Raw genomic sequence first — 19,747 nt, 5'->3', positions numbered from 1 at the left:
ATCGAAGATACGGCTTTCGGTGTAACGATGAAACTTCCGTGGACTTGTAAGGTATGCACGTACTGTGTTTGCTGAAAAATTAATGGCAACACCACACCTGAACAGAAACTTGGTGTTTGCGACGGCTATCGTTTCGTTGACAAGTTGAAAATTGACAACGGCATGTCCAGATTCGTATACCGTATGGGCTATTTCTTTCTTTTCCATCACCACACTGGCTTTGGCCTTGCTGATGAGGAAAAAGATATTTCTTTTCCATCACCACACTGGCTTTGGCCTTGCTGATGAGGAAAAAGATATTGAAAAAAAGAAAGTTGAAGGGCGAAACACACACACACACACACGCACGCACACACGCGCCCACGCAGACGCGCACAGACACACGCGTACACGCACACGCACGCACACACGCGCACACGCACGCACACGCACGCGCAGACGCACACACACACACACGCACACGGGCGCACAAAGAAAATAAAACACAAAGTTAACTTCAGCCGAAATTGTTTACAACCAAAGATCTCTGGCCATCACATCGTTTCCGCGTGTGGAATTTTTTTTTTTGATGGATTGATGTGTATGTCTGTAGAGCTACACGTATAGAAGCAGAGGAATATCTTAATGAAGGACCGCGGCTTCGATTACCTCGTACCGGCTTTCCTCACGATACACCGAGATCACGGTGCATGTATTTTGCAATCTCTATCGAAATTCGGCACCCGCTGCCGGGGATGAAATTTTTGACCTATGTGCTCAGTATAGCAGAACACCGGAATGGCTGAACCAATGCGACGGGTACGTGCCTTCTTTAATTTTTTTTTCGAAACTAGCGTATTATCGCGATAGAAGCGACTAGCGCGACGGAAAGGGTTAGCGTGAGGGAAGAAGCCAGACTGGGACCGCTGTTCGGGCCTTCATGTTTGTTCTTTCCCGCAGGGATTTCGCTGTGCTTCGGGTCACAGCCGTAGACGCTGAAGAAGGCCGACGAAAGTTTCTTCGCAGTATCGACGTCGGGTTGACAGAGCTTGCGGCTTTTCTCGAAGCATTCGTTGACTGAAGAAATTGAGGCTCTAACGGGAAGAAAAAGAGAAGAGGACAAATATGTTGAAAACAATTGGACAAGTCACCGGCTATTGTGTGGTGATTATTTTTCAGTTTTACGGAATTAAAAAAAATCGCCGGTGGCAGATAGCTTAATTCTTCTCCTTGAGCGCTAATATTCGAAGAGGCGGACATTACTAGCACGAGAAATTGAAACAAATATTCAAGTAATTAACGATAATTCACTAATTACATTCCCAATTAGTTACGTTACGGAACATGTTGCAAATTAGAAATTGCAGCCCGTGAGTTTGCAAGGCGTATGCACGTGAAATTAATTTCCAGGATTATACCAGTTTCGGGATATTATTTCTCAAAGTGGGGACGAAATACATGGGCGGTCCAATTACTTTTGTGTTTTAATGCACAAAAGAGCATTTTGCTAAAAAAGTAAGTGGAACATTGCGTTTTTACGGCGAGTTTACGGCACATATCTACAAACTGGTCTCATACTGGAAATTCTTTCCAAGTGGATACGCCTTGCAAACTCACCGGCTACAATTCGTAACTTGCCATATGTGCCATCAAGCAATCAGTTAGGAAGTTAATCAATGATTCTTTGTTAATTAGTCGAACATGTGTTTCGATTTCTCGCCCGAGTAATGTCCGTCTCTCTGAATGCTCTCCAGCTCAATGACTAGAATTAAGTTATCTGCAACAGGCAATTATTAATAATTCCATAAAAGTTACAAATTATCACCCTGTAGCTATATCTATACGTGTTGGCAGAGAGTGGGACTTCGAATGTTCGCAGGCGGCCCGCGGGAAGTGGGCCGGGCGAGAGGCAGAGAATGACGCCAACAAGGGTTATTTGCCCCTCCACTATATAATTTTGCGGAAATCTGAAGTGAAGGCATCGTTGCCAGGGCTATTTAGAGGCTGCACGCTACTTGAATGGGGAAGGGGAGGCGTAATGTGTTTATGCACAGGACATTGCATAGCGAAATATAGCCGCAACGGCTTCCGGTACTGCATCATTCTTAATTTACTGCCGCAATAGCGCATTGAAGGAGGAAAGCTTTTAATCTTCTTCGGCTCTCTTATTTGAACGTGCGTACACACGGAAAACGCGGATCTGCACGCTTAACCAGTTGAGGTGATGCCTGTTGCGCTCAACGTAAACGAAAGATCAAGGAAAATAATAATAAAAAAATAAAGAAAGCTGAGGGAGTCATCAGTTGCGAAATTTCGACGTATGGACTTTTAGTCCATTGAAAATGAAAGTGGACTTAGTACGTCATGAAAAATTAATATTTAGACTTAGGAACTTAGGTTAGAAACATTAATATCGTGGATTGCTGCGTATATATGTCACGAATCGCAAGTAGCTCTTTGAGAGAGACGGGCAACTTTGGAAACGTCTTCCAGTGACATATCTGGGCTAGTTTGGATAGTATCCTTGGTCCCGCCCTTCTGTTCCTAGTGTATGATAATGATATCGTAAAGCGTTGTGGAGTCTAGTATCAATCTATATGCAGTTTTCTATCAATGAATGCGTTTTGTAGAGCGAGATTTTTTTTGCCAGCAATGACCAAATTGCACAACAGCGTACTGTATTGGTGCGCATGGCGAGTAGTCATAGACAAAGAAAATTATTTCTTCATTTCAAGCGGAAAGAGTTAAGCATGTCTTTGCCCTCACAGTCGATGGGATCTTCACCTTTGCAGGAAGTTTCAATCTACATTTAATATCTGGAGGATACTGACACTTATAAACCACCGTAATTATTTTAATGAAATAATTATTTATTTAATTCTGGTGCTTTGCGCCCCACGACCTCATTATGAGGCATGCCATGGTGGGGGACTCCGGATCAACTTTGACCGCTTGGGGTTCTTTAACCAGCACTGTTTGGCAGCACGCGAGTGTCATTCCATTCCGCACGCGGCCTCCGCGACCCGAATCGAAACCAGCACCTCGTGGGTTGCAATGTGGGCTTGTTGGTAATGCATCTTCAAGGGGAGTACGGTAGCGCGATTAAAAGACGGGACAAAAGAAGACACATAGGGACACACACAGCGCTGTGTGTGTCCCTATGTGTCTTCTTTTGTCCCGTCCTTTAATCGCGCTACCGTACTCCCCTTGAACAGCACCTCGTGTTCGGAAGCGCAACTCCATAGCCAGAAGGGCTACCGCGGCTTGTTAACACACCTTGGAGCGTGCACACTAACAACATCTGCGCGTCAGCCTTTCTAATTTGCCAAGGCATAAACTACGCAACGCCTCTCCGCGCGCTCAACTAATCAGTTACGCTACTATGATTAGACCCATGCTTGAACACGCTTGCGTCGTCTGGGACCTGTATACCGATGACGGCATCAATGAATTTCTATGAGTACAGAGAAAAGCCACAAGGGGCGGCTTGCACGAACATTTGATAACGAAAATAATAACGAGTTTAAGAACGCGTTCTTACATGTTCCCTAGACAACTCCTAGTCCGCACTAGAACGCGTTATTAAATTCGTTATTATTTTCGTTATTAAATGTTCGCGCGAGCTGCCCCTGGTTAAGTTGCCCTAAGTATTTGCGACAAGACTTCTCTTCCCAACTAATGAAGCTGATGCTATAGCCAATGTTACTCTTCACGTAGCAAATGTCAGCGGTCACAATTTTTACCTTTACTCCTAATTACCAACTTTTCTCGACACCAGTCAGCACCTGTAACCCGCTAACAACGAGATACACCCGCCACACGCATTAAGTCGCACTCCCTGGTACTGTGTTTCGCTCGAACCAGTACGTTCAAGCACTTTTTTTTCTTTCCAAGAAGTACATAACGGAATGAAATAAGTTTACCAAATGTTCGCATTGTGCACCCTGCCTGCAACATTCGCTATGTTTTCTTTCGTTGTCTACCCTGCTTGGATACTCGCAGGGTAATCTGTACGTAATATAAATAAAAGAGCAAACAAATTGCCAAATAAAAATAAAAATTCAGACGTGTTTTTGGCCGCTCTGTATATCCGTGACGAAAAGATAGTAATGTGGCCTACACATGCTAAGATTGGATAATTCGAACGAAATTGACGTTTTAAACTTGGCTACGTGTTATTATTACTTTATATATCCCCCCCTCTTCCTCCCAAATTCCTGCATTAGTTATGTTAGTTCGAACACGAACGGGCACCGGATAGCGAACGCTCATTATCGTGTAGCTAAGGCGGCCGGTCGGTGGCAGACATTTTCTTTAAAATACGAACTGCTTTGTGAATTCTGCGTCAGGCGCTTTGGATACTGACCTGCACTCCTGTTCAGTGAGCATGGTTTTGCTGATGTCGATGTGAGATCCGTTCACACAGCGCTTAAACTCCTCCACGTTCCAACAGGAGGCCGTGCGGCGGATGGCTGGGGAGAAAACGGCAGGCAACAAATTTCACTAATTGTGTCTCGCTATCGCCGGCTTAATATTCAAGCGTACGCCTCTTCTACATCCAGCTTACCAAATTTACCCAAGTAAAAATAAAGCACGAAAAAAAGGTGTTTCATAAACCATACAGTAATTCATATACTAAGCGCACTTTGTGCGATTTCTTAGCAAAGCGACAAAACGATCCTTTATGGCCCCACCTACACTCCTCCTCCTACTCTCTTTATTGCTGACAAGTAGTGGGCTTGCCTAATACAAATGACAACCATATCATGGCAACTCGTATAAATAACAAGTTGGATCTTGTTCTAATGTCCGCGCCTGAGAGGGTTAACACTATCACTTTTTGCGGATGGGTTCGGTGACCACCGATTATTACAGTTCACGGTTCATACAGCTTCATGCTCACGTCACCTGAAGACTAAACAAGTATTGGATTACAAAAAAAGACGTCAGCGTTATTAACAATGGTTTGAAAACCTTCATGTCGTCATTCTTGGCAACTTTTTCTGAGCGGACAGGGAACGAGAATTTTGCCTTTAGAAGGAAACGTTAATGGAGCTATAGCACATGCGCATAGACCAAAGGTTTCATTTCGCGTAAACGAATCAAAACCGTGGTTCAGTAAGACACTTCGTCCTCTAAAAAAATAATAAGAAGCGTCGCTACAGGACTGCCAAACGTGAAGACACACCTGAATCTTGCAGAAAACACAGAACTTGTGATAGAGCCTACTGCAATGCTCCGCGTCAAGCTAAGCATATACTTCTCTTGCGATCTGCAATCTCTGCTTCAAGATAACCCCAAAACACTTTGGAAAGCGATCTCCCCTGCCGAACATTCCGACATTTCACCACTGCTTGATAGTTCTGCCTCGCCGATGGCGCGATTGCTTTCTGCATCTGTTTTTAACAATTACTTCAGGGCCGTATCTACAAAAGAAAACAATTCGCTAATACCAACACCAATCTAACTCGACTATACATACATGACCCCTATCAGTGTAATAAGCACTGTTGTTGCTGAATTGATTAACAACCTCAAGATGTCAACTTCAAACGGCATGGATAGGATAAACTCAAAAATCTTGAAATATGCTGTAGTACACTATAGCACAATCCTTTCTCGCTTGTTTCATAGTTGCGTATGACTGGGAGGTCGGTAAAGTTATACCCTTTTTTAAGACCGGTGATAAGATTGCTGTTAACAATTGCCGCCTAATATCACTAAAAGCGTTCCCGGTAAACTACTAGAACACATAATCTTTTAAAATGTAGCACATCACTTGGACACTAACAACTTCTTCAAACATCAGCATGGTTCCAGAAAAGGACTATCGTGTGAAACACAAATAATGGAATTTACTACAGATATTTTTATAAACATGAAATCGGGCCCACAGATAGACCCATTTTTCATTTATTTCGTTAATGCTTCTCATCGCGTTGCTCATTGCCGTCTCATAGCTAATCTTTCAGGCTTAAACATCGATTCCCTAACGGTACCTTGCATAAGAAATTTTTGTTATTCCCTAAGCAATTCACCGTCGTCGATAAGTGCATTTCCACTGTTAGCGATGTAACATTTGGCATACCACAAGGAAGAATACTCGGACCATTACGTTTTTCTGATTTATATTAACGACCTGCCATCCGAAATAACTTCATTAATTCGATCATTTGCAGACGACAGCGGGTCTATCGTCAAATCTGCTCATCTTCCAGTTATATCGCTCTTCAACGAGACCTTGAGCGTATTACTCACTGGGTCTGCTCTTGGAAGATGACCTTAAACGCTGATAAATGCAAACTAATAACGTTCGTTCACAAAATAGACATTTGCCGCTTTCGATTACTTACTGGATAACAACCCCGTTACACGAACCAACTCCATACAGGTACCTCGAGATTCTCCTTACACCGAACCTGTTAAGGTCTGCGCACGTCGAAAAAATGACTGCTAATGCTTCAAGTACGCTCGGTTATCTTAAACGTAACATTCGCGGCACTCCTGCCCTCACCAGACAAATCGCCTATCAGACATTCGTGAGGCCTCAACTCGAATTTGCGGCCCCTTTATGGTCACCTCATCAAGCTTACCTAACCGCGACTCTCGATTCAGTTCAATACAGCGCCGCCCACTCTATTGTCCGAGATTATCACCACGACTCTAGCGTGACAAGCATTAACTCATCTGTGTCCCTCTCATTTCTTGAATTACGAAGAACCACAGCATTGCTTTGCCTGCTTCGCAAGATATTCCGTAGCACGCGCCCGTCCACCCTGCCGCTCACTCGTCGTCTCGGCGTCCGCATAATCATCTCAGCTTCCATCTTTGGCCCAACCAATGCTTTCAATTCATCCGCGTTGCCACGTACCATTCAGCACTGGAATAACCTACCAAACCACATAGTTGACCTTCTTGAACCTGTATCGTTCTGAGCAAGCTTAAACATATTATTCTTATAATTCATCACAACTAACCCTTGTACGGCACACCTAAGTTATCTCAAGCGAAGTTGTATACGGCCTTTTTTGCTTCATTTATTGCCTTATTTCAATTTAAAATAATTATCCACTAGCAGTGGATAATTTCATTGTACTCCATTTTGCGATTTCATAGCCTTTTTAATGCGAAAGCGTTATATGTCCCATGAGGCAAAAGAGCCGGCGTTGTCCGCAACGAGGGGAACCAAATATCAATCTGAGGTCATCAGCGTCTTACGACGTCATTAGTAATACAAAAGATAATAAATGGTATAAAAACGTTAATCAGTAGTAAGTATGGGTAATTAATATGAATTAAAGTGAATCAAGGTGAATTAGAGTGAAGTGAATTAAACCTAGAACCAGTTAAAGTAAGGTGGCTTATGGTGGAGCAAAGTGAATTAAGGTGAATTAAGGTTGGTACAAATTAGAGGAAGGTGGATTAAGATGGATTAAGTTTAGTACAAATTAGAGCAGGGTGGATTAAGGTAGAGTTGTGAAGGACACGTGACAATGTATGAGATCACGTATCGTGGACGTAACCAATGAATTAGAGAAGTCATTATGCTTTCTCATTTAAATCACGTAAGGATACTCAAGTACCTGTCAATTTTGTTTCCTTCATTGCGTTATTTATATTTTTTACAGACTTGTTCTTTCATCTTTACCCGCTAACATTGTATGATTTTCTTGTACTCCTGGCGCAATTCAATCTAAATCTGACAAGGTCATGGTGGAGAACAGTACAACTTGGTCCGCACTACTAAAGCAACAGCAAAAGCCAGAAAAACTGCCGAAGTCACAATCCAAGCCGCAGCCGATGCCACAGCCGGAGCCAGAGCCAGGCCAATTGATACAGCTGCGCACCGCTGTAAAGTGCACAGCGCGGGTTCCTGACAAACTGCCCGAAGGAGAACGGCAAGTGGTTATGATACTCCGGTCTCTCATGAATACTTTTCGGATGCTCTTGAACAACCTGCGCACTCCGTCAGCGCGAAGTGCAATGCAAGTGCTGGATGCTCTCAATTCAGTACTTGCAAGTCTTGAGTAAGCATCATGGCTCAGCCGCAGCATTTTATTCGCACTGAAGTCAAAAAGGCTGGGGTTTAACTTAACAATATACTGTCACGTACTGCAACGTACTGCTTACGCCCACCGGCTCCTTGGTCTTCACTGGTGACTTCAGCGTGCATAAACAGCCATGGGGAAGCACCAAGATTAGCTTCCGACAGTAGAATGACGGCAGTCTAACGTAGCGGCTGAGCACTTGCTTGGACTTGACTTATTTCTAGGCGCTTTGCTCTGTGCACACACAGTGTTCCCTCTATCCCACTTTTCTTTTTCTATTTTCCCTTTCTCTTCCCCCAGCGTAGTGTAGCAAACCGGACGCTCGTCTGGTTGACCTACTTGACTTTCTTCTCCTTGCTCTCTCTCTCTCTCTTCGTACTCCTTTTTTTCTTTTGCTAATTCCCGTGTATCCTCTCCTTACGCAATACTTATTCGGGATCCTATGAGGTAACTGAATAAATAAATAAATAAATAAATAAATAAATAAATAAATAAATAAATAAATAAATAAATAAATAAATAAATGAATGAATAAATGAATGAATGAATGAATAAATAAATAAATAAATAAATATATAAATAAATAACGCCGTTATTGTCCGCAACAATATGGACTACGTTAGTTCAAGTAAAGTATCGACAATCGAGAGAGCCACTCGAGGCATCAACATCAGTTCCCCACGCAGCTGTTGAGGCCGTGCAGCACGAGGCGAAAACGAGCCTCGACGTGTCGCCACGACTAGCCGTTCCGGAAGTGTGGTCCTGCGTGGCCGACAGCTGCAGGTCGGCATATGAGAGAGAGAAAGAGAGAGAGAGAGGAATATAGGAAGGCAGGGATGTTAAGCCGTCAAGACTCTGGTTGGCTACCCTACGCTGGGGGAAGGGAGAAGGGCAAGAGAGAGAAGGGAAAGAGAAGGTGTAGAGACGTGTACGGACAGCACTTGAGTTAAAGCCGCTCACGCAAACCAGTCGTTCTGAGAAAGCACAAAGTGTCTTCACCGCTTTTTGAGCCGATGATCGGTAGGGATTGTTCTAGTACTGTCTGTTCACTCAAAGGACGATCATCTAGTTTCATCAATGTGTGGGACAAAGATTGTCTTTGTGCTTGAAGTTGAGGACAGTGGCACAATAATCGGTCAATGTTCTCCTCGCATCCGCAAACATCACGTGCAGGACTATCAGCCATTCCAATTAGTGCTAAGTAGGCATTAGTGAAGGCAACTCCAAGCCATAACCGACACAGAAGAGACGCTTCACGTCGGTGCCGACCGGCTGGAGGTCTGAGTTGAAGTGACGGGTTTAGTCTGCACAGTCTTGTGCGCCTTGTATGTGCGGTATTCCACTCTGCTAAGGAGATCGTGCGTGCTAGAATGCCAAGTTGTCCCGCGGCGTCGGTCCTTGAGAGAGGAATGGGGACGCCGCGGTCGTCTTGGTTCCACGTCCGAGCTGCCTTATCTGCGTCATCATTTCCTATGATACCGCAATGACCTGGTATCCATTGAAAAGAAATATCATGTCCTTTTCCTCTTAAGTGATGGACAAGTTCCACGATTTCGTACGTGAGCTGATCGTGAGTTCCATGTCAGAGAAAGGACTGCACACATTGCAAGGCCGGCCTTGAGTCACAGAAGACTGCCCATTTTCTATACTACGGAGCGTTTTCTAGGTATATGGGTTTTATCGCGGGCGCCGCAATATCAGTGAAGTTGCACCATGTGTTATCTGGCTTGGCTAAGAAAGAAAGAAAGAAAGAAAGAAAGAAAGAACAACTGCAAAAACACGTACGAATATGAGCAACGGCGCCGATAAACAGCGCTCTGTCTCCATTCTTTGGAGACTGAAGCAAAGGCTGCGACCTTGGCTTCTCCAGAGGCTGCGTATAGTACAACGATGCTCACTCATGTGCTAAGTGCGTCTCCTCGTTGTGTCGCGACGTGTTTTTCTGTAGAGTTAGACCTTCGTACTTATTTTCTCGCGTCTCGTTTTCAGCGCTGCTAATGTGATTGATGCGGAATAAAATAGCACTCGCAACCACGGCTATATACACCGACGGGCCTTTCTTTATACGTTCGTTACAAGGTCGATCTAAATAGGTCACGAAGCTTGGGACGAAAAGTGCCCCAAAACCTATATATGCGTTATATATATGAGTTAGTCGTACATGATTGAAGCGCGAATAGGAGATGAGGGGGGGGGGGTGGTGGTAAAATTAGTAAGTCGAATGTTTTCTAAATGATAATGCGGGGCAATAATGACTTGTCGGACAACTGTTGGATATGAACACATGTTGTCGCACGGAATTGTGAATGATTCTGTGAAAAGGGTTCGCATGTGTTGCTATACATTACGTCTGTGTGCTGGCCATAGTACTTTTCATCCAATGAAACGTGTTTTGCTTGGTCAGTTATATTGGTTGAATTATTCTAGATGAATAAAAGTGAAGTTGCTTTGGAACCCCTGTGGCACTGTAATTTATTTCCACCCTATTCGCTCGCCTTCTTAAGGAACCTACTGGAGCAATTTCCGTCAATAACACCCTAATTATGTTCACATTCCTATAGTTTAATGACATGCTGGCTCTTCAGCTGAGGCGAGTCGCAATGTCGCCTGATCCTCAAAAGAAATATAACTGTTGGCGTAGCGGTCGAAATGCCGGACGCTAAAGAAATTCAAACATTCGCACCCAGGAACATAAGATCTTGACGTCACTGCCATTTCCGGTTGTGACGTCAATTTTTTTTTTTGCTTGCTGTTAGTTGTCTCCCCGATACGTAGATGGCAACGGTTTTAATGGGTCGCCATCTTTTGACATGTGGGCTTCTGTGGAACCTTCGCTGCCAGTTTACATATACCTTGTTCGTTACGTACTGGCAGGTTAACTGTGGTTAACTTTGAACTTTCGGTATAGTCTATCACAGTTACAATAAGTTATAAAATTACCCAAATGCACTAGGTGAAATTTTAATGGTTTCAGTTGTCACTTATGAGAAATTCTGGCCCAATTTTACCGGTGTTTATCCAAAGAGAGAATTTTCGATTTCCTTCAACAAAAGTATTCTTCAACTGTGAGCTTGCTAATTTTTATTTTGAGCTGAAATTTTTTTCGCATGTGGGCCTACCGGTCTTTTACGCTGTTTATTTGTGTGTCAATTGGGCAGTTCAACAATTTCAGGCACATACTCCTTTAGCGAGATGTGCGATGGCTGTTCTGGGTGTCATGTAAAATTATCGTGGTTATTAAGAAACAAAACGAAATGAAGAATAGTGTAGCATTTAAGACAGAGACGTGAGCTAGCGGGAATTTAGACAGGTATGTTCAGGCGCGTAAGGAAAAAAAAGTGAAATTGTTTTTCCTACGCGTTGGAACATATCTCTGAAGAATAGCAAATTTGAGGTGACGCGGTCGTGAAGCATATATGCAACCGTCGTATACGAGCACCGGCCTTACAATTCGTCAGCGAATTTTTTAAAGATGCAATTCAATTCAATTCTTTTTATTTACCAGAAAATATCCTGGCTGGACTCCTGCCGTCAAGCTGCAAGAAAACAGCTTCACGGGGCCCAGGAGACCATATATGCATGGCGACATGTGACAGGTGAACTGATAACAGATGTTTAAAAGCATCACACACGAAAGTTATTTACACAGATAGTAGAATATCATTATACATTAATTAAGAACGTGCACTCTTACTCAAGGAAAAAGAAAACAATGCATTTGTGTTGCCGTGCACAATAAATATAAATTCAAGACACTAACAAAGCACAATTCTACCATAATACGTAACACTAATTTTACCAACAGAAGGAAATGGTTACACCACTAATACAAGAACTAAGCGCAATAGTATAAAATAACATCAGTTATATCGATACCAATTAGCAAAAATAAAACAATAATACATAAGGCATCGGAAACCAGAGTAACGAGTTTTGTAGAACACAGTCCATTACTAATGAAGACCTTATTTTAATAGACTATTGAATGAATAAAACAACTAGTAGTTCAGAAATATTTCACGTAATATATTTACTGTGGGTTTGTCTAAGTCATTATGTTTATTTAGAATAAATGGGAGCTTATGTTTCAAGGACTGGTGTCCATATATAGTCGGTAGGAAAACGGGATGTAAGCCACTCTCTCACGTTACGAGTATTGATATCATGACAGTTGCGCTGCAGAAATGCAGTAGTCTGAATAAAGTGTTTGAATGCAGAACAGCAGATGTAAAATGAACGCAGGACGCCAAACACATGCATATCTGGGATTCTAATTATTCTGTGTGCGCGAAAGTATGTGGAGGATGGAGATGAATAACCAATTTTAGCAATGTGACAGACAGCGTTCTTCTGTAAAAGCAGTATTCTACTTATATTACGCTGATTTGTAGTAAGCCATACCAAACTGCAGTAGTTTATGTGGGATTGAAATAGCCCATTATGTATTCTAACATTTATTTGTGTTCGGAGAACTTCTCGGCAACGCGATAAAACTCCCGTAGTTAAATAAAGTTTCTTACATAAGTTATTTATCTGAGAATTCCAACTTAGATGAGATGAACCTGTTACACCAAGAATCTTGTGTTCATCAATAATGTCGATTTTCTGTTCTGCGCACATAATATCTTGTTTAATGTTGAATATCTTGTTTCTAGCTCTCAAAATTATTACCTTCGTTTTGCTAGGGTTAATTGTAAGTTGATTTGATAGTGACCATGATTTAATGTTACCTTATGATCGACTACATGTTTCTGCCACCTCATCTGCATTTTCGTCAGACAGCAAGACTGTGGCACCATTCGCATATATGATAAATTTCACCGTCTTGTCAATGTTTACATTGTCATTTATAGAGACATTAAAAAGAAGGGGGCCTAATACGCTTCCCTGCGGGAAACCTCTACTAATCGGCGATCAAGATGAGCGATAGTTGCCCCGACACACGCATTGTGATCTATCTGTTAAATATGATTGAACTAAAGCCACAGGAGTGCCCCGGACACCATACATTTCTAGCTTACGCAACAATATACTGTGGTCAAGGGAATAAAAACCTTTAGTGAAATCCACGAACAAACCTAATGTATAGAGCTTGTGATCGATGTTTTGTAAAATGAGTTCCTTGAGCCTTAACAAAGCTAACTCGTCGACCTTCCTTTCCGAAAACCAAACTGGGAATGACTGATAATATAATCTTGAACCTGACTATTAGCATCCCATCACACTCACGAACTCTTACGCCTAAGCGCATCTTCAATTGTAAGAAAGCCGACTGCACTGCCATTAACTCTAGTCTTGAGACGTTCAGCGATACATTCATTCTTACGCTTTCCTCCCGTACTGTCGACGAAAACTGGGCGATTTTCAAATACAAGTTATAGACATTAATGCATACACATATACCTTTAATAATTTCATTGCGACTTAACATATCGAAACCGTGGTATCATAGATCTCTGCGAACTCTACAAAATAAAAAGAAACGCTTGTTCAAAATAGCTAAACGACTAAACACTCCTGCATCTTGGTTAAAACTAAAATTCTGCGAGACCGCATATTGCCGTGCTGTTCGTCAAACTAAGCATAAGTTCTTTTCGCATGGCTTACAGTCCCTAATGACTAAAGATCCCAAAACATTCTGGCGTACCATTTCCCCGGCTTTCTCTTCGACTAACTTAGCACTACAGGATGAAACCGGTAATTCAATTCAAGAAGAAAAATGCGCTGATGTTTTAAACAAGTACTTCACATCCGTAATTACGAATGAAGACTGCTCAGATATTTCTAGTATTGCTGACGTCAATTATAGGTATATGAACCGCATAGAGTTAACCGTAGAAGGGATCACTGCCGTATTAACGAAACTTAAAGCATCCGCAAGCTCCGGTATTGATGGAATTAACACTAAAATCCCCAAACTAACAATAATACCTTGCAGTTTAATCCCTTACCATATCTTCACTCAGTCATTATCTACTGGTACACTTCCACACGATTGGGAAATTGGCAAGGTAATACCCATTTTCAAATGTGGAAATAAAAGTAATGTAAATAACTAACGCCCCATATCCCTGACTAGCATCCCTTGCAAAATATTTGAACACATAATTGCATCTAACATTGTGCAACATCTAGAAAATATCCATTTCTTTTTTCACAAACAACATGGTTTTACGATATGCTTGTCATGTGAAACCCAGCTACTGGAATACACCCATGACCTATTTTCTAATATGGAAAGTAACATACAGACAGACTGCATTTATGACGATTTTTCTAAAGCTTTCGGTCGTGTAGCACATTGCCGTTTAATTACTAAACTGTCCTACCTTAACCTTGATTATTTAACTATATCATGGCTCGGTAACTTTTTATCCTTATGCAAGCAATTTACTTGGGTGAATGACAACTCATCTACATTATCTGACGTTACTTCTGGTGTTCCTCAAGGCAGCGTCCTGGGTCCTTTATTATTTCTTATCTACATTAATGACCTTCCATCTCATATAACATTTTGCTGACGATTGCATAATATACCGTAAAATTATGACTCACGCAGATCATCTGGTACTACAACGGGATCTTGACGAAATTACTCTTTGGTGCTCGCAGGGGCAAATGACAGTTAACACTGACAAATGCAAAGTAATGACGTTCAGCCGAAAGCAATTAAACTCGACTTACACGTACTCTCTTAACAATAATTCTATATTGGTAACGCCCAACTAGAGGTACCTTAGTACTAACTTCACTTCTAATCTTTCTTGGTCAACACACGTTAAAAAAATTACTGCCACGGCATCACGCACACTGGGATACTTGAAACGTAATCTTCATGCGCCACCTTCCATTACACGGAAACTAGCCTACCCGACATTTGTTCGTCCACAACTCGAATATGCATCATTCATCTGGTCACCTCATCAAGTCTGTCTAATCGACTTACTGGAATCTGAGTAAAACCACGCTGCACGTTTCATCGCTCGAGACTATAACCGACACTCTAGTGTGACGAACATGCAGATTTCATCATCACTATCAACCTTCGAATCACGTACACTCTAAAAACTGCAGGAAGATAGCCAATCTCTGATTATTGCATAAAATAGTCTGTAGCGCGCACGCAAATACCTTGCCACTATCAAAACCACATCGCATATCTCGCAGGCTTCATAACCACCATAGTTTTACTCGTCTTTTCGGCCGTACCTAATCCTTTAACACATCTACGCTTCCACGTGCAATTGGTCAATGGAATGACCTCCCTGATGATGTCTGTATTCATGACCATATGACATTTAGAAATAAAATACTAACCATCTATGATTGTTTTTGCTAACGACATAATCACTTGAAATCATGTTTATAGGTTTTATAGGGATATCATGTAGGCCCACTCAATTTTGTATAAAACCTACTAAGTATTCTATTATTGCAATGTTACACCATATCTACTACCTTTTACCATTGTATAATACCTGGTTCCTGAATTCTTTTGTTTGTTTTCGTGTTCTTCTTAAAAATTATTGTCTAGTCCCCCTCACATAACACTCCTACATGGAGCCTGTGAGGTATTTGTAAATAAATAAATCAGTTTTATTGAAAAAAATTGATTGATTGATTGAGAGAGAGGGATGCAAAGGAGAGAAAAGCAGGGAGATTAACCAGAGTTTAAACCTCCGGTTTGCTACCCTGCACTAGGGGAAGGGAAAGGGGAGGTAAAGACGGAAAGAAGGGCTTGACAAAAATAAAAGCGTGAAAAAAAATGAAAGGGGACGGAATGGGATCATTATAGTCTTTCTAATAAGCCCCTGTCACGTAAAAAGGTCAACAAAGCCTTGACCGACTTTCGCTGCGACGACAGTTCATGTCGGCATTCCAAGACTGACTGTTCTGAAAGTGGCCTGTCATCAAGCGGTGCGCGCTGTATCGAGGACAGTGGCAAAGTACGTGTTTGATAGTCTCCTCGCCGCCGCAGTGACTGCAAGCCGCGCTATTGATTGATTGAAAACTTTATTAAAAAAATTGATTTATTGAAAACTTTATTATTCCACCGAGTTGGGGTGCCCGCCTCTTAACCTACACGCAGGTAGGGGGGCAGGACGAAGCAGTCCCCGTGCGTTGAAAACGGTGAGTCTTCACGGCCTCAATTGAGAACCGGGAATGCAACATTTTCTCAAAACCTTTAGGAAATACTAGTATATTCGATATTGGGCGATAGTTTCCCAGCATGTTTCTGTCACCACCTTTATACAAAACGGATACGAGAGAACGCTTCATTTGACGTGGAAAATCCCCAGACTCCACTGCTAAATTAAATATATAAACAAGTACCGGGACCACATAATCTAAAACAAATTTTGTAGGTCTTATCTGAAGATTGTCTATTTCTAATGCACTACTGTTACTAAGACTCATAAATGTTCTATAAATTTCTGGTTCATCTGTGTGTTTAAGAAATATGCTTTCAGGGCGTCGAATAATTAAATCAGCTATGAGTGAGATATCAGTATCTTGCGTTATGCTGGAAGTGAAATGTTTATTGGAACAATCAGCAAGAATTACTCCGGTCAATAGGTGATGGTTTAGTGTAATTTCAACTGGCATGAGGTCTTTCATGCTCCGCCGCAGAACACTCAAGCCACCTGCTCGCCTTGCGGCGGAGAGCATAATACCACCAACTGTGATGCGTCTTCATTTAAATGTCCCAACTGCACTGGCTCTCACGAAGCGACTTCAAAGGAATGCCCAAAGGTGAAACAAGAAGTTCGTATTCTTCGAAAAATGGCAAGAGACCAATCTTCACGTAAAGAGGCTGCTCAACCTGCTCGCCAAAGTGACCACCGCTCGCGAAAGAAGCGCCACAAAGCCATTTCAGAAGTACATAGTGGGGCACAGGCTTCACGACCACCTCGGCCTGTGCGTGCATCGAGGACCGTAACGGCGCCTACTGCTAATTCAAGATCGATGAGAGCACGCGGCAAACATTCACCTCCACCGGCTGATACATACAGGGAATGGCCTTTGCTGCCCTCTAGGCCCACGGCCATGCCAGCGGGCCCTAGTGGTCCTCTGCGCCATGAAGCCAAGAATTATAGGGCCAATGAAACCGATGGCACTACGGGCAAGCAAGGAGATGGACACAACGAGAAGGAGAGCGCACAGGAAATGCTGAAGCACCTGGTGGAATCAATGCGCGTAATTCTCGGTGGTCTCCAGATTCCGGCCGCTAAATGTGCCCTGCAGGTGCTCGCCGTGCTGGAGCCGCTTATCGCAGCTCTTTCCATGCTATAAAGCTTTTGTTAGGTGCTTGTGCTGCTCACGCAGGGGAGGCCCACACACCAGCTTCGTCCTAGCGCCTTTAAGTTCACTTGAATTGGTGACTACTGACTAGATACGGAATCAGTTATTGGCTTCATGAATGAGCTTTCTGAATGCTTGTTATCAGAATGTTGAACTTGCTTTCACCGTTGCGCATCCCTCTTTCTATGTCATGATCATCCCTCATCACACTTTTATGTCCCCGTTACCTGTGCAGAGTAGCAGGCTAGAGCGCGTTAGCTCAGGCCGACCTCTCTGCCTTCATTCAAATAAATTATTATGATTATAGCTTTCCAAGTACATCTGGGTTTCTTGTACTGAAACTAGAAAACAAGTTCTCGTAATACGCTGCCTTTGCTTTTCGAAGGTCACTGTTCAGTTTATTTCTGAGTGCTTTATATTACTTTCTTAAATCTTCCGCCCGAGATCGCATGCAAGAATGCATGAAATATAGCTTATTTTTCTGGTTTATCATACGCCTAAGGGCAAATGTGACCCATGTTTTTCTGATTTTCTTTCACAATTTAAACCTTATAAAAAGAAAATGAAACATAGATATCTGCGAAAGTTTAGGTACGCTGTATAAACGTTTCTTATTTTATAAACGAAAGACCAGTCATGCATACTAATAGCATGCTTGAAAGCTTGCAGTGCCTCATAAGAGAAATGCTGAGCTGTGACAGTCTCATGCTGGCGTTTCTGCTGCATTTGTGAGGAACTACATTGCATGAACACTAGACAATGATCACTTATGCCTGATGAAATAGGACCGGCGTTAGAAACAAGTGTGTTAGCATTTGTAATCAGTAGATCTAATAACGATGAACTGGATACTGTGATATAAGTTGGCGTTGATATTACATTTGTGAAACCAGCTGAGTGAAGGGATGAGATAAAATCGCATGCCCTTGGAGTGTTTTCCAAAATGTTAAGGTTGAAATCGCCTCCACATACAAGACGAAATTTATTTGAGCAGACATGTTCCAAAAAAGGATAAGAAATAAGAATTTCCATGATGTCGCCAGCTGGAGGATGGTATGTAACAGTCACAACTTCGATTTTACTTTTAAGTACTAACAATTTGAAGTCATCAGTAATTAAAAAAAATTAGAAACAAGTTCACAGCTCCGACAACCTTTCACGAAGGTACAAACACCGCCACCTCATCGATTCTGACGATTGATAAATAAGGGTGTGTAACCGTCAAGACAAAGCATATCACAGACATCGCAGTACCAAGTCGCCTCAGTTATCATAATTATGTTGAACTTAAACAAGAACTGCTTAATTAAGGACATGATTGCATTTTTTTCCAACTGCGCAACGTGCATTAAAGTGCAAAACAGACTTACGTAATTGAGTCTGTGGGGGAACATCACGTGGTAGAGCGAGGCTATGGTAGTTCATCTTGACTGCATGTTTTACTTTGGTAGCTGTGCAACGCTGAAAGCTTCTATTAGTTAATTTTTCAAGGTCAGCTTCACGAGCGATCTATATAGCATCGGAATCGTCAGACTTCCGCGCGAATATTTTCCCATTGAAAGACCCAACCGATTTCCAGCGCATCTCGTGCTTGCGCTTCACCGCCATGCCAAGCAAGCGCTTCAGAGCAGGGCAGAGATGCTCATTTATGTAGATCTGCGCATCGTCTGAGAGTCCGATATCATTGTTGCGGATGCGCCTCTTTTTTGCTTTCTTTAGCATCAGATCTCACTTTGCCCTAGACTTAAACTGGACTATAACGTTGCTTCGACCAGGATTGCGGCTTGGAACGCGATGACATGCTTCTATGTCAGATTCTTGATCGGACTCGTTAACAGCATATGCGATCCTGGCCGTTGCCAAGCGATATGGCCGTTGCCAGCTAGCGACCTGATGATTGCTGCAGTGAGCAGTATGTTTAGACGTTCGTTAAACGCAAGAAAAAGCTAGGGCGAGCATTTGGCATCACCGGTATCAACAACAACAAAAAAGACTATAGCTACTCTTAATTTGTATTTTGACCGCAACTGATTGATACGTGTAATCAGCGAAGATATTAGTCCCTAGCAATATACTTCAGTGACAATCCTCTGCCGAATTTGTCTGCCCTGCTACCATGGCCTAACAATATAATATGACGACATTATTTATTTGTTTTTTCTGTGACATATTGCGTCGGAATGTACTGACATTTTTCGGTTAGGAAGGCTATTCCTGAAAACAAATTCGACGCGCGCACACATACACACGCACACGCACGCCCACACGCGCGCACGCACACGCGCACATGTACGAGCACACACACGCGCACACTCACGCACACGCGCACACATGCACGCACACGAGCCCACACACGCGCACACACATGCGCACATACACTCGTACGCGCACACACACACATGCGCACACACACGAGC

At 42.6% G+C, this 19,747-nt stretch overlaps 1 protein-coding gene across 1 annotated transcript in view; it reads right to left on the bottom strand.

Moving 5' to 3' along the window:
• Positions 1-490: 490 nt before the first annotated feature.
• The window catches only part of LOC126548587 (uncharacterized), a 43,603-nt gene continuing 24,346 nt past the window's right edge, over positions 491-19,747 (bottom strand). The window contains exons 8-9 of the mRNA XM_050196842.3: positions 4,346-4,451; positions 491-1,073 (exon numbers count right to left, since the gene is read on the bottom strand). Of these exons, the coding sequence (XP_050052799.1) occupies positions 830-1,073; positions 4,346-4,451 (350 nt within the window). The 3' untranslated portion in view covers positions 491-829. The remainder of the gene's footprint in view (positions 1,074-4,345; positions 4,452-19,747) is intronic.

Source organism: Dermacentor andersoni, chromosome 1, assembly GCF_023375885.2.
Source record: "Dermacentor andersoni chromosome 1, qqDerAnde1_hic_scaffold, whole genome shotgun sequence".
Classification (NCBI taxonomy): domain Eukaryota; kingdom Metazoa; phylum Arthropoda; class Arachnida; order Ixodida; family Ixodidae; genus Dermacentor; species Dermacentor andersoni.
Note: the sequence above shows the minus strand (reverse complement) of the source record. Positions and strands in the feature narration are given on the sequence as shown.